This window comes from Ipomoea nil, unplaced genomic scaffold, assembly GCF_001879475.1.
Source record: "Ipomoea nil cultivar Tokyo-kokei standard unplaced genomic scaffold, Asagao_1.1 scaffold2705, whole genome shotgun sequence".
NCBI lineage: Eukaryota > Viridiplantae > Streptophyta > Magnoliopsida > Solanales > Convolvulaceae > Ipomoea > Ipomoea nil.
Window position 1 is genome coordinate 3,402,753 of NW_017619133.1, and position 25,198 is coordinate 3,427,950.

Below are 25,198 nucleotides of genomic sequence, written 5' to 3' on the forward strand. Positions count from 1 at the left end.
ATGCACATAAAGTCATAACAAAATACACATAAACTCATAACAGAATACACATAATCTAACACAATACATAATACACATAAACTTTTAACTTAATACACATAATGGGGTTTGGTTAACATAATACACATAAACTCTTAACTGAATACACATAAACTCATAACACAATACATATAAAATTTTAACTGAATACACATAATGAGATTGATCTGTTCGGACAGAGTGATGTCAGTAAGAAACGAGCGCATTTTGTGTCTGAGCACACATTGCTATGTGCGTCGTGGTGCCCGATATAAATTGCCGTACGAAGTAGGAAAAAAAATGAAAGGAAATTATTTGAAAGCAATTGCAACGGTCGAATCCGAATTTTTTACATTACATAGTTATCTGTTAAAATGAATCGCTGACTCGGTGAGTGGATCAGAGAGAGAGAGAGAGAGAGATGAGGAGAAAGAAATCAGGGAAAGATGCAGACAAACAGGCTACAGTCGAAGAGAATCCGGCGAATCTGACTAAGAAAAGAAAGGGAAATTGGAGGCGTAAAGCTCAAATAGAAGCAATTGAAAATAAAAGATCAGCGAGTTCATCTCAAGAAGAGGAAGAACTGGCGGCCCAAGTAAAAGAAGGGGAATCCAGTTTCTTTGGTTGCTATTTGCTGACCTCTCTGTCTCCCAGATTCAAGGGTTGCACTTATATTGGGTTCGTTTCATATTTTCTTTAATTATCCTCTTCTATTAAGAAAAAAAAAAAACCCTATCTTTGATTTGAATTTCAACGGAGCAGTTCTAGGTTTGTGATCATATATGTACTAAGCAGTTTCGTTTTTCTTTAGTATTCTGAACTTAATTGGATATCGCTAGTGTTTGCTGAAGAAATGGGTTTCTTGAATTGTGTAGATTTACTGTGAACCCACGGCGTAGAATTAGGCAGCACAATGGGGAAATAACCAGTGGTGCTTGGAGGACCAAGAATAAGCGGCCTTGGGAGATGGTGCTGTGCATCTATGGCTTTCCCACCAATGTTTCTGCTTTGCAGGTCTGTTTAAGCCTTTTTATGGTTTCAATTTTGCTAAATTTTTGGCTTTCAAGCATTTGTAGTGCTCTTTGATCTTTGCCATCATTGCCCATTCAATATTCAGTAGATAGCTATAACTTATAAGATCATGGAATCAAGTTTTTGATTATGCAGTTCAGCGAAAATTAAGAAATCCCGATTAAGCCTTATTTTAGATGTTCATGTGTTTCTGTATTTGTTGGGCGGAGGCCGGTAAAGGGTCAAGTCCATCAATTGGTGGCTAAGGGAATTGTTGGGCGGGGGTTGGTGAAGGGCCAAGTCCAACACCCTGCCTCTCGAAAATGTGATGGCGGTTTATACGGAAATAAAGTTGCGCCTTTGCTATTAGCTATAGCTTTTGGCGTAGTGGTCAGAGCCAGGAAAACTGGATATGCTGAGAGGGGGAGTTGTTGGATGGAGGCCGGTGAAGGGCCAAGTCCATCACCTTGCCTCTCGAATATGTGATGGCGGTCTCTAAGGAAATAGAGGTGCGCCTTCGCTACTGGCTATAGCTTTTGGCGTAGTGGTAAGCGCTTGATCCTAACAGTATTATTGGAAATTGAACTTTAAACTGATTCATGGAAAGCATCTCCATAGGCAGAGATAGTCTTCCGAAAACAATACATCTAATAGGATTTCTAGGCTCAAGTGTGCGTTTCTGCTGCTCACATATGTAAGTTGTTAGGTGTCGATTGGGACAAAGAACTATCCATGAAGGAATCCATTGGAAGAATAGTGGACTTAACTAATGTGGTTGTGTGCTTAATTGAACTGTGCAGTTTGAGTGGGCGTGGCAGCATCCAAAAGAATCATTAGCGGTAAGAGAAGCAGCTGTGTCGTTCAAAGCCTTTGGAGGAGTCGCCAATAAGATCAAAATGGCATACACGATGCTCACTTTACCCGCATGGCAAAGGTATGTTCTTATGTTTGAGAGAGCAAACTATTATCTTTTGTTGCTTAAAAGATAGACTTCTGGTTGTAACGAAAAAATTGTATTATTTTGCATGTTGGATATCAGGTTGAACCTTACTGTAAATTTCTTCTCGACGAAGTACACTAAGCATACTGCTGGTTGCCCAACGCTGCCAGAACACATGAAGGTCCGAGTTTGTCCCATGGACGATCTGCCTTGTTATTCTGGGATTAGTTATGATGAGTATGATGATGAAGAATGCGATGGAATTAGTGGGTCCCAAGAGCTAGCGGATGAAGGGTCCGTTGAATCTCATAATTCTAGTGCTGGTATTGAAGAGAGCATTATTGAACAAAATACTACTGGGAATTTGACAGAACAAATGATCAGCAAGAAGCACAAATGGGATCAAAAAACTACAAGTCCCAAAGAAAATCATAGGCATTCGAGTTTCACCAACTTCCCTTGGGCATCATCTCCATTTGGTGTCAGATCCAATAATATACTCGACTCCAGAGAAGATGAACTTAGATTTGAAGACTCAGATTTTAGCTTCCATCACCAAACCAATAAGTCGCCAGAGACAATAGTAATTTCCTCCGATCAACGTCCATCTCACCGGACTAGTGAGGTTGAGATCATAGATATATGTACTCCTCCTCCCCTTATTGATAAGAGAACACTTTCTACTGCTTTTCCTGAGATAATTGACTTGACAGAGTCTCCCATTTTTATTTAATTGTAATGCTTTTAGCAGTTAGCACCTCCATCATCAATAATCAAATTGTCTGGAAACATATCTCTGTTTCCCAGTTTCTTAGCTATAGTTGTGTGTCATTGTTTAGTGTATGTATGTGTTTGTATATCTTACAACATAATAGGAACTGAGATTTCAACATCCTGTGATTAAGGATTTTTTTTAAATTTTTATTCAATGTTAAACATAACATCTTGGCCCTGTTCGGTAAAATATCGATATAAGTGTTTGGTTAATTAGCTTTTTGCAACTCCAAAATGCTAAAATTCAAAAAACTACTCAAAACAACTTTTTCAATTAACTTTTTTAGAAAAGAAATTATACCAAACAACTATCAGTTAATAGCTAATTTACCAAACACTTTTCTACAACAGCTAATGTAATCAACTAGTTATACCCTCTAATTAATACAATCAGCTAATCTATCAGCTAACAGCCATTTACCAAACAAGGCTTGTGTGTTTCTAGTTGAGTATTGCTGTAATTTCAGCAGAATTAAGCCATGAATGTAGTTTGATTTTCAATCCTCATGAGTAGGTAAACAAGGCAGAAACTCCAGAAGGTTTGTATGATCTGAGTCCATAAAAAAAAATAAAGGAACCCATGAAGGATACAAGCCTTATAAACAAGAGAAATGTACAAGTATAAGATTGCATGAAAGCTTTGCAAATTGTATGAGAACCAAGGTTAACTAATCCAGTTTCTGCTGCTGTTATAGAGTTTGCTGGTTCTTCAAATGCCACTGATAATTGGCTACTTTGTAATATCATTCTGTTCGGTCCAAACAATATCTTGAAGTCCAGGTCTTATGCAATCATTCATTATCTTATCGTATTCTAATGTATCCCCGTTCGATTTCTTAACCTCTAACAAATGAAGAGCAGGAGTGAGCTCAAAGATTTCAGCATCAATGGACAAGATGCCCTTTCTACCTTCCTTTGTTCCTTCGAACCTCAAAAGCCCCGCATCCCTTTTGGTCAACTTCAGCTTCATATGTTTGGCAATGTCCTCGAGTTTAGATATGATGAGATATGGAGGTTTCATGGAAGTGAACCTATGTTGTTTCTTCAGACAACTTTCCTCGAACAATCTGGACAAATCAAAGCCGGTATAATGGGAGATTATATCAAATGCATTCAAGTTTGGTAATCTTGGCACCTCTTGTTTGTCCTTTGCAACAATCTGGGAAGCGGCGAACTTGGTTTTTGCATTGGAGGTCATTCTTCTTTTGAACCATGGATGGTCCCGAATTCTTGCAATCGTAATTCTAGTATCGGGGCAGGGATCCAGTATTCTCAAAAGTAGCCTGCGAATCTCGGGTTGAAACCAATTGGGGCATCTGAACTCGGCTTTTGCAATCCTCCTATACATTTCCATCAAATTCGATTCATGAAATGGGAGATAACCAGCCAGCATAACATATAGGATGACCCCACAGGACCAGATATCGGCTTTTGCCCCGTCATAGCCTTTCATGTTGATGACCTCGGGCGCGACGTAGGCTGGGGTCCCACAGGTGGTGTGAAGTAGTCCATCCCCACGCTTCGACTCAGCAAAAGCACTTAAACCGAAATCAGAGATTTTCAAATTCTCGTCTTCATCTAAGAGTAAGTTCTCGGGTTTCAAATCTCGATGATAGACGCCTCTACTGTGGCAGAAATCAACCGCGTTTACCAACTGCTGAAAATATTTCCTCGCAACATCTTCTTTTAGCTTCCCTTTAGCCACCTTGTTGAAGAGCTCGCCCCCTTTAGCTAACTCAATTACGAAATAAATCTTGGTTTTCGTCGCCATGACTTCGTGAAGTAAGATGATGTTAGGATGCCTTACTATCCTCATAATAGATATCTCCCGCTTTATCTGATCCATGAGCCCAACCTTCACAATCTTCTCCTTGTCCACGACTTTAATGGCAACACTCTGTCCGGTCACGATGCTTCTAGCATAGTAAACCTTAGCAAACGTGCCTTGCCCCAGTAACCTTCCTAATTCGTATCTCTCCATAAGAGAAGTCCCTCCATAAGCCATCAAAACACAAAACCTAAACCTCAACAAAATACCGTCCTCGCTCTGGCTAGTAGAACCAATATGAAGAAGGAAGGTTGGAAATTAGTCGAGCTCGACCATCCTCGCACAGGTGAGACATTAACACCAGCGGCAACTGAGATTCTGCTACTCTATTTTGCATCTCGCAAAGGGTAGTAGTCAAGGAGGAGATACAATCAAGATGCTCGGGCTAAGTCTTATCAAGGAAGGAGAACGCCTCTATCAAGTCACAGACATCATGCATATCATCAAAATATGGTTCCCCGATGCTCAAGCACATCTTTCAGCATTCCTTTCTTTGGTTCTGCTCTATTCAAAAGATCCCCACAAAGTGCTGAAACGACATGCCATTGGCCACTGTCTATGAACCTAAGCAAAGCAACTAATGCATGATATTAGAAACAATAATAATCGACATCAACCACAGAATGCAGATATCCCATTTGATTTACGCCTGCAATCAAGAGAAGGAAGAACACGCTAAGGAGGGGTAACCCCAGTCAAGTTGGCTAAGGATACAAACTTGTAACCACAAGGTCGATTTGAGCTGGTCAGCTATGCGCCACCTAAGCTGGTTAACCTCCTTGTGGTCCTTTGCCGGCCCCAGTCAAGTTGGCTAAAGATACAAACTTGTAACCACAAGGTTATGGGATCGAATCCCAGCCTCCTTGGTTTGAACTGGTCAGCTATGGGCCACCTAAGCCGGTTAACCTCCTTGTGATTCTTTGCCGGCTAGGCTCACAAGGCAGAGTTTACCCCTTGCGGGTTTCGCTCGTCACCCCAAAAGAACATTCTAAGGCAAATAAACCACTAAACCAGTTCCACTGCCACAGCCATAATCAAACCAACAAATTTTTTGAGCTTCTAATACTAAGAAAAATCAAATTAAATCAAATAAATAATCATAATACCTGGAACTTCTTGACTGCAAGTCCCAGGGATATTCATTATATAAACTTCTTTTTGCATTTCAAATCTCTAAAATTAGAAAGCTACCACACGAGGCAAAATTTTTGAAAGTTAAAAGAACATATCTGCATTTCAGGTATGAAATATCCATATCCAAATTTTCCTTTTCGGCAATCCGCGATCTAATATTACTCAAAATTGTCACCCTGGCCTTTTGCAAATCCGACAACCATATATTTGTCATCGTACCCCACATAGTAGATTCACAATACTGTGGATTTTAGTAACAGATTTAAAAGAAGTAAACAAAGAAATTAAAAATAATTCAATTTGTTTCAGGAAATACAACAGAAATTCAAATTGCAAGAAGAGCACAGCAGCAGAAAACATGCAGGGGGTGGAATCTTTTGTTGAGAAAAAGAGAGCAGTTCATGGATCAAAGCTAAATCCAGTCTGATCCAAGAAGGAGAGATGAAAAAACAATATTTTTCAAAATCCATAACTTTCAATTCCTAAGAATGAAACTTGAATCATGTGATAGCGTACAGAAATCCATAAAATCACAAAGAGAAAATCCAATCTTGTGGCTATTGCATTAAAAAGAAAATGTGAAAAAGAGTTACCTTGATAGGGAGCTTTTGAAGATGAGAAAAAACCGCAGAAAGCTTGGAAATTTGGTTGTGGGTCTGAAGACAGAGGGTAAGAGAAGCTGACAAGAGAGAGAGAGAGAGAGAGAGAGAGAGAGAGAGAGAGAGAGAAACAAGTGGCGACGCCGTATAGTTACTGTACCATTTTTTTGTAATTTTGTTGCTGTTATGGAGGAACCAGGGTGGAGAGAGGAAGCCTCCACCGCCTCTGAGTCCACGTTGCAACTCACGTGACACCCGGGAAACCGGTTGATAAAACCATCTCCAAAAGTAATGATTTTTCACAAATTTTAAAAAGCTATTTTAAGTATATTATTTCATACATCTATTTTTTTTTTTTTTTTATGGAATGCTACCCACTCTATTACGTTGTAGTATCTGTTCAAACATACTTTCTCAATCTAATGAAACACAAAAAGTCAATAACACCTCCACTGAAGTCTGATCTCATAACCTCTCACATGGGAGAGATCACTACATGCCATCTGAGCACAATGTGTTTGGCATTTTTTGTTTTTTTTTATTATATAATTTTTATAATTTAATTTTTGTAAGTTCGATAGTAATTTTGATAAAGTTTTTAAATATATAAATTTTATAAACTAATACTAAATTAAATATTATAAAAATTTAAATTATAAATAAATTCAGTCAATCTTTATTAACAAAATTATACACATAAAATAAAATAGAAGGAGTATAATTTTTTCCAGTCAAGTTATGTGATAATTTCTAGTAATATAACACTATTCTCACTAGGGATGTCAATCTTTGTCCGAACTCGATGGGCTGGCCCATATAAAACCGAAACCGACAAGGCTATAGTCCGAACGGACTAACCCGATAAAAAACATTAGCTCGATGAGTCCGAAATCGATAAGCCCGAGGTCCGATAGGGCTAGCCCGAAATTAAATGGGCTAGTCCAATAACCCGAACTATTAAAAGTTATTTCTTTATTATAAAAGTGATGTGAAACATAACATACATGGAATTGAAAGGTGAGTTGATCTTTAGTACGCATTTTTTATTATTACATTTTAAAATAAAATTTTAATAAATATATTACAAAATAAGTTATTTTTATAATAATAAACAATGAGAAATTAATAACTTATTCTAAATATTGTATTATAGTGTAAGTATATGTGACACCCCGTAAATCCAAACTCCAATCAAGGATAAATTAGAGAATTAATCCTAGTCTCCTTGTTAATTTCTTCCTAAAAATCCTGAAAATTCAATAGTCGAAGGACTAGAAATTGACTAGTCATTCAAGGTCAAAGGGTTGTACCTTATGCTTATTGGGTTGTGCCCTTATTTCCTTATTCTTCTAACTTTAGTAAGGGCAAAGATGTCTTTCTACCTAAGGTTTGTGGTTCAAGCTAACCTAGCAATATCTCTTCATTTCATTCACTAACAATCTAAACACAAAATCTCTACCTTATCTCTAAGAAGTGGTAGCTTCTTCTCTAAGCTAGAATTTGGACATCCTAAATCTTGCAAGTTGTCTCTCAAGATTCCTACTTTCCTTATCTTGAGCATAGGAGGGGGGGGGGGGGGGGGGTAAGATCCTTGATCTTTTGGTGTTTTTAACCTCCTTTTAGATGTCTTTTTCTAAAAATAGAACCTTTGTTGTCTTTTGGTTTGTTTATGAAGTTGGTGTGGAAGAAGAACTTTAGGAGAGGCTTTCTAAGGGGAGAAAGAGAAGTTTTAGGCTACAAAGGTAACCCATGCTTTACAAAACCTATTTTCTTACTTATATGATGATTTCTTGGCTTCTACTTGTGATTTTTGTGATGAAATGTGAGGTTTGATGCATTGTCTTGTGGTAATGCATGTTTAGAGCTTGTATGCCATTGCTTGGCTATCTCTTGGGTTCAAGTCATATTGGTTTTTTGTGTGAGATTTTGGGTGTTTTGGACTTGTTGTTGAAAATTCCCGGAGGGATTATTTTTGGAGTACAGGTGTACCCGCGGGCGGAACGGCGGGCAGAGGCCTACCCGCCGCCCCACCCGCGGGGAACGTGACTCGTGGGTTTGTGTACCCGCGGGCGGAGGTCCACCAGTGGCCCCACCCGCGGGGAACATTGTTGGCAATGTTCGGGGATTTGTTCCTCGTAATTCTTTTGACTCGGTATTGATGTTTTGACCTCTCTATGTTGTTTTATTGGGCTATTTGTGAGTCTTCTTGATGTTTCGTATGTCTAGAATGGTACGTTAGGAATCCATGTAGGATTTGGTGTCTTGAATCGTGCTAAGGGTCTAACTTTGTGATTCGTTGGGCTAATGTGAGTCTTGAATGTTCTATGGAACTACTTTTGGTTTACCCGTTTGATAAGCATGCTAGTTTGATGTTGAAATGCTAGTGTGTGCGGTTTGTTCTTTCCTTTTGAGATTGGCAACTTCTGTTGACCATCGTTTGGTGTCGGATTGTGATCCTTCGTTGTTGAGTATGGTTTCATATCTTTGTTGTGATCCATTGATTGATTCTTATGATGTGAACGTATGTAATTGTTGTACACTTTGATTGATGCTTGATTAAGGTTATTGTTGAACCTTAGTCTTCTTGGTAATGATGATGACTTGTGTGACTATGATTGAAATTGGTGGTGTGTTACCTGAGCGTTGGCTCATATGTTGGAGGCTATTTAATTGAAATTAATGGTACCCTCGTGTACTGAGAGTTCGGCGGTATGTTGGAGGCTATGTTGGAGGGGGGACGACGGTCCCTGGCGGTACAAGGTTGGACTCAGAAGTACAGGGTCACACTCGGAGGTAATGGTTGGAACTGAAATAAGGCCAGGGGTAGCCATAAGGTTGGAACATGGCATAAAGTTGGAACTTGAAACTGTGATACCTGTGATATGTAGTTGTCACTGTGGCATGTAGTTGCCAATGTGTGAATGTGTATTCTTTGCTTTTGAGCATGTCTTGATGTATTCTACTTTGTGATCAGTAGAATGCATCTCGAGTTGTATTGTCTATAGTTGGTATTCTTGTCTTGTTGTTGTCGTAAGGATGTTGATTTCCTTTCCTTTGAGAGTGTGAATGAGTCCTTGAAGTTGACTTCCCTCTATGGCTTTTGAAATGATATATACTGTATTCCGTTTCGAAAATGGTTTTGACTTATACTTATCTATATATGATTATATGTTATTTAACATGTATTGATGGGTTACCAGCAATATTCGCTGACCGGGTGTTATCCCCATGCTATGTTTTCCTTGTTCTACAGGTTTTGAGTAGAGACCCGAGAGCGCTAGACTCGAGCTTTAGATAGTTTTATCATTTTTCTAGACGTTGCGTTTTGAGTGGCCTGTGCGCCTTGACTCTTTGGACTTTGATGTATGGTTTAGTTTTCCCGCCTGTGCATCTTTTAGTATTTAAGATGTGGCATAATGCCCCCATATACACTTGATTCCGCTTTGTTTAATATTTCATTAGATTGCTTTTCTCTTGCAATTAAGTTTTAAGTTATGGTAAAAATCGGGGGGTGTTACAGTATATTAATTATTTTTATTTAGAATTTAGAAATGCTGGTTTAGATTAATTGAATGATGTATAAGTTTATATTTATTAGTGTAAATGTGCTAGTTTGAAATATAATTATACTTTATTTATTATTGATATAATTTATATGTAATATTTTTATTTTATAATTATAATATTATTAAGTTATGAAGTTTATAAAATGTATAGTTTATAACTTTACTTAATTTATGTAATAAATTAATTATATTAATATCAATAATTTTTTAATTACTCTCTCAACCTACTGAAGCACAAAGAGACAATCAAATCTCATCTGGCTAGCCTGTTGATTGCCTTAAAATTGAGATGGTTTAGTTTGTTATGCCATTCCCAACTAAGGTCAGAATTACATTTAGCTACCATGCAAACATTCGGTTTAGTCGAATCCCAATCAACCACGTACATGTTCTCTTTCCTAAAAGAACAGTTTCCTTAGTTTCTTCATTGGTGATGTAGCAATCATTCTTGAGAATTCAACTGCTCCCATCCACGCACGTGGATCGGACACTTATGCACAACCACGCATCCTCCCATGCACGTGGATTAGGTGCGTTGGACTTTCTGTTTCTCTTCCACGTATGGTCCCACGCGCGTGGATTGGCCCCAGCACGGCTCCGGTTTGTTTTTGACTTGTGATCAAAACCAAGTCTGGTTTTATTTTATCACAAATTGGTATTTGCTCACTTATTATTGGATGAATTGGTGAAGATAGCTATAACCTCACGTAACTTTTGCTCTCTCACTTCTCTTGCTTTACACTCTTCCTTGAGTAAGAAAACTTGCTTCTTGAATTGGCCTATAGTGCTATCATTTCAGAATTTTTGAGCACAATGCTCTTGAAAGATTCGCGTTCGACCAAAAGTCAATCATTCTCTTCAATCAATTTGAATTGAGTGTTTTTTACACATTTGAAGTCATTCATCGGTTTGTTAACCAAATCCATAGAATCTTCACAAGCACTAGAATCAGGTTCACATTCGAAAGAAGATCGAGAGTTTACCTCGTCATTCTTGGCCATTAAACACATTCATTCTTTTGATTCTTCTTGGTTGAATATATATATATATATATATGAGTCCCTTCATCTCATGAGCTTTCACTCTTTGAATTGGAATTGGAGGAACATAATTCGTCGTTGAGATTTTGGTCACCAAAGCTTTCCTCTTTCTGTCACCTTCCGAGTGGGTTTTTGAATGATTCCGTGAAGATTTACCACTCAACTCTCCAGGTGATTGTACTAACGAATTGATGCTTTTGTATTTATGGTGTTTGAATATATTGTTATTATTATATTATATTATTATGCATAAAATCAAAACAGGTTAAATAAAACCGTTGTAGTTATGAATAAAGACAATGATTTTCAACCATTGTCTATACTGTGAGACAAAATACAATGGTTTTTAACCATTGTCTTTGATATATAAGACAACATTAAATCTGTTGTCTATGTGCGTGAATTTTAACAACACTCAATAGACAATGATTTTTAATCGTTGTCTTTGATATATAAGACAATGGTTAAAAATCATTATCTATTCGCATAACTTTCAACAACACTGGTTTTAACAACACTCAATAGACAACGGTACGGTTAAAACTATTGTCTTATATAGAAAAGATAATGGTGAAAAAGCATTGTCTATGCGCGTGACTTTCAACAACACTAGTTTCAATAACATATATTCAATAGATAACGATTTTTACCCGTTGTCTTTTATAGAAAAGACAACGGTTAAATGTCTATGCGTGTGACTTTCAACAACATTGGTTTCAACAACACTCAATAGAAAACAGTTTTTAACCGTTGTCTTATATATCAACAGGGGCGGACCCAGCATGGGGGCTACTGCCCCCCTCCCCCAACCCCCACCCCCACCCCATATATAACCCTTGTATGTATATATGTATATATAGTACAAGTTTTAGTATAAGTATAATAAAATAGATAAAAATAAACAAAAGTTGAGTAGATTGGGTGGTAGGGCGTGTGTTGTTTTTGTATAAGTAGCCAGGGTTTGAAGCATGTTATACTTTTAACAGGGTTGTAAAAATTGGTCTAGGTGCCCGCCTAGGCGCTAAGCGTCTCTAGACCGTGGCGATTTTCCCCCTAGGCGCCTGCCTAGGTTACCGGCCGCCTAGGCGTCCGCCTAGTGCCTAACTCGGTTGATTTGGCCGCCTAGCGTCTAAGTTAGTCGAGTTAACTCGTCTATTTCGGTCGAGTTAACCCGATCGGCTCGGCCTATTTTTTTTTTATTATATATATGTGTGTGTGCGCGCGCGCGCATATATATATATATATATATATATATATATATATATATATATATATATATATATATATATATATATAATATGACATATATACACTCGTTAGACTAGTTTGATACTTTGAATCTTTGGATGATTGAAGTATTTGAGTTTTTCATATTTGAGTATTTTTAATTTTTAATATTGTTTTAATGTTTTTTTTTTTGAAAACCATTGTTTTGATGTTATGACTTCTGAATTATCATTAATTCATTTATTTGGATGTGTTATTTGATTAAATATTGAAAACAACCTCATTAAAATTGTCAAACTGCAAGTCTACCACTGTTTTTTTGGCGCCCGCCTAGACCGCCTAGGCGCTAGGCGTTGTTCGGGTGCCCGACTAGCTCCTAGCGGTTACTACAACCATGACTTTTAAAATACTTCGTATTAATTAATTGTGAGATTTAAACACATATATATAACTTTCTTTTATATTAATTGGCAAAGTGTGCATGTTATACTTTTAATGACTTTTAAATACTTCGTATTAATTAATTATGAGATTTACACACATATATATAACTTTCTTTTATATTAATAATGAGATGTGTTTATAATGTATTTTTTATTCGAATTATTTTATCAAATTAATGATGGTTCATATTTGTTATGAATATTTTTTAAAAAAATTTTGATGTGTTTTTTTTTTTTTTTTTCGTCCACATCCAACAATATTTATAGCTATACTTTTAAGTATTTTATTTTTTTTATCAAACTATCTCTTTTGTTTTAATGCGTTTCGCCCCCACTGAACAAGTTTTCTGGTCCATCATTGTATATCAATAACCATTGTCTTAAACGGGACTTACAAGAACGTAATACTGATTTCAAGAACACATTTTTAACCAAATAGATGATAATTTTAACCGTTATATATATATATATATATATATATATATATATATATATATATATATATATATATATATATATATATATAGGGAAGGGATCAGGTGCATTTGTGGCTTCCCGTGCGGATGTGCGGTGGATTAATGTGCGTGAAGTTTATACTTAATGTACGTCATGTTAATATGCGTGAGTTTTGTACTTAATGTGCCTGAGTATTGTGTTTAATGTGCGTGAGATTTGTGCTTAATGTGCGTGCGTATTTCAGAATTACGAGCTCAGAAGGAAGCAGAACATAAACTCACGCACATTAACGTCCAAGCTTCTTGTTACTTCTTCCTTCAATTTGGCCATGGATTCTGGATTATCAGCTACCTTCAATGCAGTTGAATGTTTATATAAATGACGCACGCACAGTAAAATTTGTACAGCAGCTAAGTGTGGTTCTGTTGTATTATTCCCATAATTCTTAACCACCATATAGCTCGCATCCGCATCATCATCATCAGGGAAGGGCCAAATGGCTACTGGGGATGGGGAAGAAGCTGACATCAATATTTTCTGCTGCATTTTACACATTCACGCACATTAAGTACAAATCTCAGGCACATTAAGTACAACACTCAAGCACATTGAGTACAAATCTCATGCACATCCACACGGGAAGCATCCACCGCACAGGAACCTTTCCCTATATATATATATATATATATATATATATATATATATATATATATATATATGCTTGTTGGGGATGTACCAAAATAATTGTTGAAGGTTAAAAAATGACAGCAGAAAGAATCCAAAAATTCAAGTCAGTCATTTTATTATAAAACAATTTAATGATTAAAAATATCTTCTTCTTCTCTCTCTCTCTTCTTTTTTTTTTTTTTTTTTTTTTTAGTCTCATATTTCGTAAATTAAGCACTCCTTGCGTGTAATATTTCCTCCGATCCGAGAGTGGGGAAAACGAAAATCACATGTTTCCAATGAGTAGAAAAGTTACCTTTTGGTTGCAAGTGGACAATGATGAGTGCAACTATCAATATTTTCTGTTTCTCTGTTTATTTTCTCCATTTATATCGGATTTATCACTTGAAGAAATGATGCGTGCAATTAAGCGGTTCCACCCCTTTTTAGCTTACTTTTTCTTGTTCTATATTATATTATCATCTGTACGAGTATTTTAAATTCCAAAGCATATATTGTATTACCATGAAATGGGATCAGGTAGGTAGAGTATGGATGTATGATTCTTATCATCAAAAATTATAATTTTATTTTTATTATCACCCTCTTAGTTGAACCATGACACAACTTCTTCATAATGCAGTTTAACTCTTCTGAATTGAATGATTTAGGGGTTGGTATGAGTATACATGTGAATAGGTGAGTGAATACAGCCATACAGGTATGAAATTGTCATTCTATAGGGATTGGATTTATGGGATGAATTGAATTATAGAATAGCAAAAGAAACTAGATACGTACTAAGTCTAATAAGTTGACAATGCAAGATGTATAAATCAACAAAGCAATATTAAGGGAACATAATTTTCTAGATGCAATAGAATTTATAGGATTGAGGATTTGTAGGTAAAATACCAACCTAGGGAATTAGCGGAAATGCTGCACACAAGAATAATCCTAAACTATATATTATCAAATGCCATGTCATTGCCCATGCCAATTGTCTAGGCTATATACGCTACAATGTTTCACTTGACTTTAATTAACATCTTTCAAAATGTATGAACATCGCTCTTTTTTTTTTTTTTTTTTTTTTTTTTTTTTTTTTTTTTTTTTTTTTTGAACAAGATAAATTGTACCTAAATGCACAAAAGAAGCAAATAAAAGTTTTTTTGAACATGATATTCACATCCTAAGCACAAAACAAAGGTTAAATATTGGGTAAAACATGATCAACAATGAACTTATCACATGCATGTTATTACATGAGAGCAGAATATACTTAGTGTATACCTTCATGTAGAGATTGCCCGTTTCCCTGATCATATATTGTATTTTCATCTAATAAACAATAGAAATTATTGTAATTAAATTAATGTATAATAATCAGAATAATAATCGAGAGTTTTGTTTGAATAATATCATTTGTGCAATAGAAGACCTAAGAGAACTTCAAGCAAGTTTAATAGTATGCTAGCAAGTTCAATAATTCATATTGCTTGTAAAAGGGTGTCAAATCATGATGGTGGCCGAATTAAATGGTAGAGGAAGGTATTATGTAAACCCTTCACCTTTCAATATTTGTCTAAAGAAAGACATCACCAAATAAGCCTTTTCAATTCAAACATTACCATCCGTATAAAGGAAGACATACATAAAGTTAGCCATTGTGGGCACCAAGTTGGCATCCATCTGGAGGAAGCTAGGCATTGATCACGTAATTTGTGCCTAGATGAAGGGACCGGAGGCACCTAACACTACCTTCTGATAAATATAATTAGAGTTAATCTTATTTTTAGTTCTAGATTTATATATAGGTGACAATTTACTTTTAGTCATTTTTTTTTTCAGAACACTCATCTTTTGTCCTAGTATTATTGTGGCATGACCATTTTTGGTCATCCGTAAACAAAATTATTGAGATATCGTTAAATAAAGGCCATTTCGACTATTTTTGTACAAATTTGGTTAACCCGTTATATTTTTATTTTTTAAAAAATTCATAATTGAAGACCTAAATGCCTTTATATTTTACGAAATTTAAACGATTTTGTTGATGGAGGACCAAAAATGGTCATGTCATAATAATACTAAGACCAAAAAACAATGATTTGAAAAAAAATGACTAAAAGTAGATTGTCACTTATAAATCTAGGAACCAGTGTTGCAAAAATCGCGCCTAGGCGCTAGGCACTAGGAGGCCGCCGTGAAGAATGGCCTCGGCGGCCTCCTCCGCGGTCGGCCGCCTAGCGCCTGGTTTGGTCCACTAATTTCTCAAAAAAATGCTTCTTTAACTCTTAATTTTAGTTTTTTTTTTTTTTTTTTTTTTTTTTTTTTTTTTTTTTTTTTTTTTTTTTATGTGTTTAGATGGTTTAAACAATCTTTTGAACAATTTTACAACCACTTTTGTAAATAGTTTCTAAGAAATAACTATGGAAACCTTATGTTTTAGTACTAAATTTTGAAAATTTTTAATTTTAAAAATTTTTTTAATTAAAAAAAATAAAATAAATAAAATAAAAATAAAATAAAAAATAAAAAATCGGCGCCTAACGTTTTTTGCAACATTGCTAGTAACAGAAATGAAATTAACTCATATAATTACATCATAGGACTATTACCTCAAACATCGTAATTGAAATCAAATATATATTTCATAATTACAAAGTTTAAGTAGAAAGGTCTATTTCATAATAGTAAACTAGTGTTTTACCCAAATAAAAAATTGTTATATTAAATATATACATGTAATAATATAGTTGGACTTTAATATATTTGGTCAAATATCTATTTTCACAGTATACAAAATTAAAATTAAAATTTTATATGGTTAATATAATCTCTAATCATGTACATATTTTGATAAATTTATAGAGAAAATTTACATAATTAAATTGATTTATTCCTAATTGTATTGCATGTTAGACTAAAATATCACATGCATCATTATAATATGTGATAATAGGATCGACTAACCTCCAGCCATAGTTCTTGATACGGTTGAGCGATCCGGACTGCTGCAGAGATAATGAGTATTTTGTCTCTCACTTTACTCAGCTCTCTCTAGATGGTGTATGAGGTATGTAATGTGAGCAGTGAGAGGACTAATGACCTTATATAACCACTGGCTATCATTGTGGTTGATTTTCTTTAGGTCTCCTAAACCCTAACTAGACTCCTAATCATAATAGTAGTCTAGCTATTAGGTTATTAGTGTTGCACCACATATCAAATACTGAATATTATCATAACTTATCCTAATGTTATAATAATAGTAACGGATAAACGTTACATTCTCCCACTTGGTGCAAGCACTACCACTCAACGGTAGGTGGTATATCTGCAGGCAGAACTAAAGGAGCACTGCGAATAAGTACAACCCCACCAGATGACGTAGAAGGTTGAGAGTCAATATGATCGAAAGAAGGAACTAAGTCCTTAAACCGATCACTCCCACTAATCAAGTCATCTTCAAGAAATTTAGCATTCTTTGATTCCACTATCCTAGTAGTATGAGATGGACAATAGAATCTATAACCCTTAGAAGATTGTGCATATCTAATAAAGAAAGCACTAATCGTCCTTGGGTCAAGTTTCTTCTCGTGTGGGTTATATATCCTCACCTCAGACGGACATCCCCAAACACGCATATGTTGCAAACTCAGTTTCCAACTTTTGAATAACTCAAACGGTGTCTTATGGACAGCCTTGGTTGGAACACGATTTAATATATACGTTTCCGTCTTAAGTGCTTCATCCCACAACGACTTTGGAAGCTTAGAGTTGCTAAGCATACTCCGCACCATATCCAGAAGGGTCCGATTTCTTCTTTCACCTACACCATTTTGGTCCGGAGAACCAGGCATGGTGTATTGGGCAACAATCCCATGCTCTTGAAGAAACTTAGCAAAGGGACCAGGTGCTTGTCCATTCTCAGTATATCTACCATAGTATTTACCACCCCTATCAGACCTAACTATGTGTATTTTCCTGTTACATTGGTTTTCAACTTCAGCTTTAAAAGATTTAAAGGCATCCAATGCTTCATGTTTATGATGAAGTAAATACACATAGGAATATCTGGAAAAGTCATCAATAAAGGTGATGAAATATTTCTGACCAGGTATTGTCATGTCAGGACAACATATGTCAGTATGAATAATTTCCAACAACGTTGTACTTCTATTGGCACCTTTCTTTGACTTGTTTGTCTGCTTACCCTTAATGCAGTCAATGCAAGTCTCAACTAGAAAGTCTGCAACGTCTCCATTAGGGAAGCAGATAGCAGCAACGACGCCGGAAGCCTAGCGCCGCCGCCACCACCTGGCCTCCGTGCAACGCTACTGCCGCCGTCCGTCCGCAGTAGCTATGTCTCGAAACAGTCCGGCTGAAACTTCCTTTGCGTCACCATCACCATTGCCGAAGCTCCATTGTTGACAGTCACTGAAGGGAGAACGACGAACGTATGAGCAATCTTCGTCTCCTTCAACAATGGTTGCCGGCGAGCTCGTAATCCGACGATCGGATTAAAAAAAAACGGTGAAGAAGCAGTGAAGCCAAAATAAAATATCCAATTTTTATTTTTTTTAATTTCTTAATGCGGAAAAAAAACTTATTCCAGCAGCCCAGACAACATAATTGCAAACTCAAGAATATTCACATAATCTCAATTATATAACAAAGTATATAAAAAGGCAAATATTTAAGCAATTAAAAAAAATTAGGCAGAGATTATTTATGGCGACTAATAAACTGTTAGACTAAAATATCACATGCATCATTATAATATGTGATAATAGGATCGACTAACCTCCAGCCATAATTCTTGATACGGTTGAGCGATCCGGACTGCTGCAGAGATAATGAGTATTTTGTCTCTCACTTTACTCAGCTCTCTCTAGATGGTGTATGAGGTATGTAATGTGAGCAGTGAGAGGACTAGTGACCTTATATAACCACTGGTCATCATTGTGGTTGATTGCCTTTAGGTCTCCTAAACCCTAACTAGACTCCTAATCATAATGGTAGTCTAGCTATTAGGTTATTAGTGTTGCACCACATATCAAATACTGAATATTATCATAACTTATTCTAATGTTATAATAATAGTAACGGATAAACGTTACATTGCATATATATTATAATTCAAACAATACGAATAATAACTAATAAAATTATACTTAGAAATAAAAAGTTGTAAATTTTAAATTTTGTATTAGTAAATTTAAACTCTAATCGGACGCATTATCTTATGATTGTATAATATATTGTATATACAAATAATATTTATAAATATGTATATATGCAAATTCCATAATATAATTTCGTAATTATAATTTATATTTATATATATATTTATAATTAAAATAATTACATTTAAAAATTTAAAAAATTAGCATTTTAGTTTTGTATGATTAATATAGTGCATAATTATATGTATTTAAAAAAAAGTATAAATATTTATGAATATACATTTTTAATTTTTTAATTTCATTTCCTTAATTATATTTATATTGTATTAATTTTAATTAAGTAGAAAAGTCTATTTGTTTAATATTAAATAGGAATGAAATCAATATATATATATATATATATATATATATATATATATATATATATATATATATATATATATATATATATAGAAGAAAGTTTAAATGCGGCGGGGTCTTCCCGTGCGGCGGTGTGGCAGAATTTCAGAATACACCAACAGTATTAACAACATGCACCAATAGTGTAAGGGAAATACACCACAATGAAATGCAAAAAACACCAAAAAATACACAACAGACCCAAAAAAAAAAAAAAAAAAATCTCATATAACTCATCACCCCCAATGGTGTATTTCCGAACACTATATGGTGTTTTTATACACACCTAATGGTGTGTTTTTGGTGATGCATACCTAATTTGTGTGTGTTTTTGTAGTGCATTTTCCTAATGTTGATGGTGTATATTTGATGAACTATTGGTGACGACGCACCGCCGCACCGTAAGACACCGTCGCACTTGAACCTTCCTACTGGAGTTTTTGGATGCGTCGAGTCTCTTGAAGTACGAATCGCGACCTACTGGAGTTTTTGGATGCGTCGAGTCCGAATCTCGACGCGTCCAATCCTCTGTAGCAGTCTCCTTGGTCCATTTTGACTCCAAATTTGTCCTAGCACATCCATTGCTCTTGCACATGGCCTAAAATGGTTCCAAAACATTCACAAACACCGTAAAACATTCAAAACAAGTGTAAACCATGTCTAAATAATAAAACAAGGGAATATACAATTAAATGTACCAATTTCAAGGACATGAACCCAATAAATGTTATCAAACGAATACTAGAAACATGCACAATTAGACTCAAATCAAACTCCCCCACACTTAAACCTTTGCTTGTCCTCAAGCAAAACCAAGAAATAAATCACAAGTCAAACACACAAATTACTCCTACTCTCTCTTGCACAACCTTTCATACCACCAACCAACTTGAGACAAAACAGCAAGCTTCAAGAATCAAATCAGTTTGGCACATAAGACGCATTGTCAAGCCAATAACCAAGCACCAGAATTATTAAAGTATGTGAGGATCAAGTGTGCACAAATACTCAGTTGAGATTATGCAAAACATGGCTCATGAATGAGATCTCATAGGCTTGCCTTCATACTCCCACAAGCTCAACTCTAAGAATGCATGCTAAGATCAAATAGGTCTCTATTAAGCTTGTAATGGGGCTGAGGGTGCATGGCTAATAAAGAATTGGTATGGATAAATAAACAAAGGAAAGAAAATCAAAATTATCTTTCTTTTCAAAACCTTAGAACAGATAAGACAGTGACAACTCAAGGAGTAGAATTTCTCCTCAAGAACAAAGCAATTTTCTAATTAAGTGGCGGTCTAAACAATTAAACTTTCAATCCTCATTCAATTTTCTTTTCTTTTTTTCATGATTTCTCTTTTGATTCCTTTCTTTTGATTTTCTTTGGAAAACAACAACATCTCAAGGAATAAACTTTAGACCAACAATCAAGACCCCCACACTTGAACTTTTGTACAAATATTGCTTTTTAGGCACAAACTCCATAAAGATCTCTTCTAAAAGCATTTTAATGATAAAAGCTTCATTCTCTCAAGGGTGGAAGGGAAAATATTTGGCAAAAGGCTAAGGGTTTTGATGCGGGTTAACACAAAGAAAAACAATCGAAATAGGGGATAAGCACTTATTTAAACAAACAAAAGGCTCAATGGGGACACAAGGGGTAACAACATATGTAGGGACAGGCTTAAAGGCTGCGACTAAACAAAAATGACCTAAATCACTTCAAAACATGCAAAACTTAGACTTCACTTAGGGAGTAATGAGGCAAGTTCTAGCAAAACACCCATGACCGGAATCTCACATAAGCCTTCACTAGCAATGCATAACACACAAGATCAAGAATAATCCAATTATTGAGTGGTTAACAAGACTATTGGCAACAGAATAGATCAATCATGTGTTACACCTTAAATCATCAATCAAAAATTGAATTGCAACAAGTACCCCCGAAACAAACCACAAACCAACAAGAGAGAGAAATTGTAACTACATGCTATGACAAGTAATCTATTAACCAAGAAAAGTTGAGTCATCCAAGCAAAAATTTTGAAATTTACCCCAAATTCTAGACTCCTACCCCCCCCCCCCCCCCCACACACACACACACTTAAAACTTTGCATCGTCCCTGATGCAAAACCAAAGAAACGGAGAACAAGAGAAAAGAGAAAAGTAAAAAGCAATAAAAAGACACGAACTAGAAAGCAATAAAAACTAAATAAGACGAAACTAGAAATCAATAAATAAGATAACATGGGGTACCTCCCATGAAGCGCTAAGTTTAACGTCGTTAGCTCGACGTAACCTCATATGGAGAGCTCATTCCGGTGGATCCGCGAGATTGGCCGCATCACCAAAAAAAAAAATTTCCACTTGACTTACTCCTGAAATGTCATCCCAAAGCCATGGAACATGCTATGAATCATAGAATAATCTTCAACTCCAGTGGACTTTGGCTCATTAATGACATTAAATTCCAACTTTTCCTCCCCAAATTCAAAAATCATGGATCCCTTCCTTGCATCAATTATTGCTCCAGTAGTAGCCAAGAAGGGTCTCCCCAAAATAATTGGAACATAAGAATTTTCCGGGGCATCTATCACAATAAAATCACAAGGAATAAAGTACTTATCCACACGAACAGGGGAATCTTCAAGAACACCAATGAGAGTCAGAGAAGATTCGTCCGCGAATTGCAAAGTAAGTTGAACCGGTTTTGGATCTCCCAAATTTAAGTTTTTGCAAAGAGAAAGAGGCATGACATTAACACTAGCTCCGATCTCACAAAGGGAACTTTTGATCATAGGCCTCCAATAAAGCAAGGGATTGTGAATCTTCCAAGATCTCTATGCTTCAATATGCTCATACTTTCACTATGAGTCAAGGCCTTATACTCTTGTGCAATCGCCACCATCTCATGATCACCAAATTTCTTCTTCTCAGCAAGAATGTCCCTCAAACTTTTTCCATAAGATGAAACTTGTGAAAGCAAATCAAGTAATGGAATTGAAACTTTCAAACTCTCAAATACCTTCAAAAACTTTTTCCACCTACTCTTTTTTTCTTCCACCTACAACTTTTTTCTTGCTTTTGAAATTTTTGAGGAAAGGGCAAGGGTGGTACAAAACTTATATATATATATATATATATATATATATATATATATATATATATATATATATATATATATATATATATATATATATATATATATATATATATATATATATATATATATATATATATATATATATGGAAGGGATCAGGTGCATTTGTGGCTTCCCGTGCGGTTGTGCGGTGGATTAATGTGCGTGAGGTTTATACTTAATGTGCGTGAGATTTATACTCAATGTGCCTGAGATTTGTACTTAATGTGCATCATGTTAATATGCGTGAGTTTTGTACTTAATGTGCCTGAGTATTGTGTTTAATGTGCGTGAGATTTGTGCTTAATGTGTGTGAGTATTTCAGAATTTCGAGCTCAGAAGGAAGTAGAACAGAAACTCACGCACATTAACGCTCAAGCTTCTTGTTACTTCTTCCTTCAATTTGGCCATGGATTTTGGATTATCAGCTACCTTCAGTGCAGTTGAATGTTTATATAGATGACGCACGCACAGTAAAATTTACACAGTAGCTAAGTGTGGATTTCTGCTGTATTATTCCCATAATTCTTAACCACCATAGCTCGCCTCCGCATCATCATCATCAGGAAGGGGGCAATGGCTACTGGGGATGGGGAAGAAGCTGACATCAATATTTTCTGCTGCATTTTACACATTCACGCACATTAAGTACAAATCTCAGGCACATTAAGCACAACACTCACGCACATTGAGTACAAATCTCACGCACATTAATCCACCACACATCCGCACGGGAACCTTTATATATATATATATATATATATATATATATATATATATATATATATATATATATATATATATATATATATATATATATATATATATACATACATACTTACTCATGGTGACAATTGAAAGGAAGCTATTATCTAACCATTTTACTTAGCATGGTTATATTCAGGTAGTCTTTCACTGACTTCCTTACTTTTGGATTTTTGGTACCAATTACCCTTACCTATTCATTTATTTCTATTAGTTTGTTCATGAATACTTGAAGGATATTGCTTGAATCCACCTCTTCTTCTTAAAATTTGAGAGCTAATCCTAGAGAGAAGGGAGAGAATTCTAACCTAATCTAACCTAAAAATATAGTGAGAGAAATGAAATATAGCTCATTGATATGAAAATTCCCCCAAACCTCCTATTTAAGGGCTGAAAATCTCGTCCAAAATTTCAGTCTCCCAATTATGCCGGCGTCACTGCGTGACGTGGGCGTAAATGGGAAATAAAGCCCTTCCGCGCGCTGCTCTGCTCCAGCCCTGTTACGCAGCCCATTACACCGTGAGGCTGGTGTAAATGGGAAATAATTACCCTTCGTCCGCCTTACGTGCATGGCTGTGGCGTGATTGATTCCTTGGATGTGCACTTTCCTTAGCTTTGACGTTTTTGTCCTCTTTTGCCACTTTTCTTGTCCAAAAACACCTAAAAACATAAAAAGTATATTTGGAAATGTGTCTCCGTGCTAAATCGCGTTTTAAAGATGAATTACTATAAAGTACACGACTTTAAGGCTAAAACATGCGAAAAACACCTTCAAAGTGTTCTTAGAAACTAACATCTTTTGACGCTTATCAAAAGACTTACGACCAAGACGTAAAAATAACTATTTTCTTGTTACTAATTAAATACAACACATATAAAACACAATTAAATGCTTAAATACATCAGAGTCCATATTTAACAAGTCTAAACTTATTACACTCCTGCTAACCATGTACTACTAAAGCTATAATTATTATTAAATTTGATTAAGAAATTATTGGACTGACAAATTTTAATAACAAAAATAACCCCAAAAATTAACAAAATTAATAACAACTATTTATAGCAATAATAAATAAAAATAGATAAAAATTAATCAATTATTGTAAATTAACTATAAAAAGATTATTTGAAATAACAATATAAATAATGTTTATCAATAAGTTCACCTGTAACATTGGCTCATGTTCCGTGGCGGGAGCCGAAGCTTGGGCGTTATTAAGAGGTATCCATCTAGCTCATTCTCTCTATTTTGAACGTATAGAGTTTGAGAACGACTCCAAAACCATAGTGGAAGGGATAGTTGAAGGCAACATGATTGGAAACTTAATTAGTTGACAACCTCATTTCAGCATGCAAAAAAGAGCTCAATTACCTTGACGAATGGAAAGTAGTGCACATTGCCCGTGAGCAGAATGCAACTACTGATATGCTAGCAGCTATGGCAACAAGAGAGCTAAGAGGTATTCAAATCCATGGTCGTCGCACGAGGAAATAATCGAAACGCTTAGAAATGATATAATTGGTGTCCAGACTTAGCGTCAGATGGCTAGCTAATATTTGTATGCTGGGTATTCCCTTCCCTTAAAAAAATAATAATAATAATCTCTTAATATTAAAAATTTTAGTTATATATTTTATAAAAATGTCCAGAAGTGTTAACGTTATGTTTTTTACTTGGAATTTGAAACTGAATATTCAGATTGGTTAAATGGTGTTTTAATTTTATATTTATTAATATAAATAGGCTAGTTTATTAAAAGTGAAACTTTAGGACATTAAAATTTCACATTAGATGATTGGAAGATGATTTTTTTTTTGAATGTTTAAAAGTAGGGAATGGGAAGATGAATGATTTACTTTATAAATATTAAGGAAATTGAATTGGGCAATAAAGTAGCAAAAATAAACAAACAAACATAATAATTGAATTTAAATACTATAATAGGTATTTAAAAAAATAATAAATAAATAAAAAGACGTCCAACTAAACGCG

General features: G+C 35.3%; 2 protein-coding genes across 4 annotated transcripts; one reads left to right on the plus strand and one right to left on the minus strand.

Annotated features, from left to right (window-relative positions):
* Positions 1-376: 376 nt before the first annotated feature.
* LOC109156420 lies at positions 377-2,787 on the plus strand. The gene is made up of 4 exons (XM_019304282.1): positions 377-696; positions 894-1,032; positions 1,830-1,963; positions 2,069-2,787. The coding sequence occupies exons 1-4, from the start codon at positions 440-442 to the stop codon at positions 2,700-2,702; spliced, it is 1,164 nt and encodes a 387-aa protein (XP_019159827.1). The 5' UTR covers positions 377-439; the 3' UTR covers positions 2,703-2,787.
* Positions 2,788-3,204: 417 nt separating this feature from the next.
* Positions 3,205-6,550, minus strand: LOC109156419 (CBL-interacting protein kinase 2-like). Of its 3 annotated transcripts, none has more exons than XM_019304279.1 (2): positions 6,299-6,550; positions 3,205-5,135 (listed from the first exon to the last, which is right to left on the minus strand). In XM_019304279.1, the coding sequence occupies exon 2, from the start codon at positions 4,746-4,748 to the stop codon at positions 3,474-3,476; it is 1,275 nt and encodes a 424-aa protein (XP_019159824.1). In that variant the 5' UTR covers positions 4,749-5,135; positions 6,299-6,550; the 3' UTR covers positions 3,205-3,473. The 3 variants fall into 3 exon arrangements, with proteins under 3 accessions (XP_019159824.1, XP_019159825.1, XP_019159826.1); XM_019304280.1 differs by having other exon boundaries at positions 3,205-5,148; XM_019304281.1 differs by lacking the exon at positions 6,299-6,550 and having other exon boundaries at positions 3,205-4,751; positions 4,930-5,299.
* Between the last annotated feature and the right edge of the window lie 18,648 nt (positions 6,551-25,198).

What these genes read in the sequence shown, in the direction of transcription:
- LOC109156420 (XM_019304282.1), top strand. Translation starts at nt 440, where the DNA reads ATGAGGAGAAAGAAATCAGGGAAAGATGCAGACAAACAGGCTACAGTC. An exon ending in CCAATGTTTCTGCTTTGCAG is followed by an intron (nt 1,033 to 1,829) that starts GTCTGTTTAAGC and finishes TGAACTGTGCAG; the next exon opens with TTTGAGTGGGCGTGGCAGCA. An exon ending in ACTTTACCCGCATGGCAAAG is followed by an intron (nt 1,964 to 2,068) that starts GTATGTTCTTAT and finishes GTTGGATATCAG; the next exon opens with GTTGAACCTTACTGTAAATT.
- LOC109156419 (XM_019304279.1), bottom strand. Translation starts at nt 4,748, where the DNA reads ATGGCTTATGGAGGGACTTCTCTTATGGAGAGATACGAATTAGGAAGG.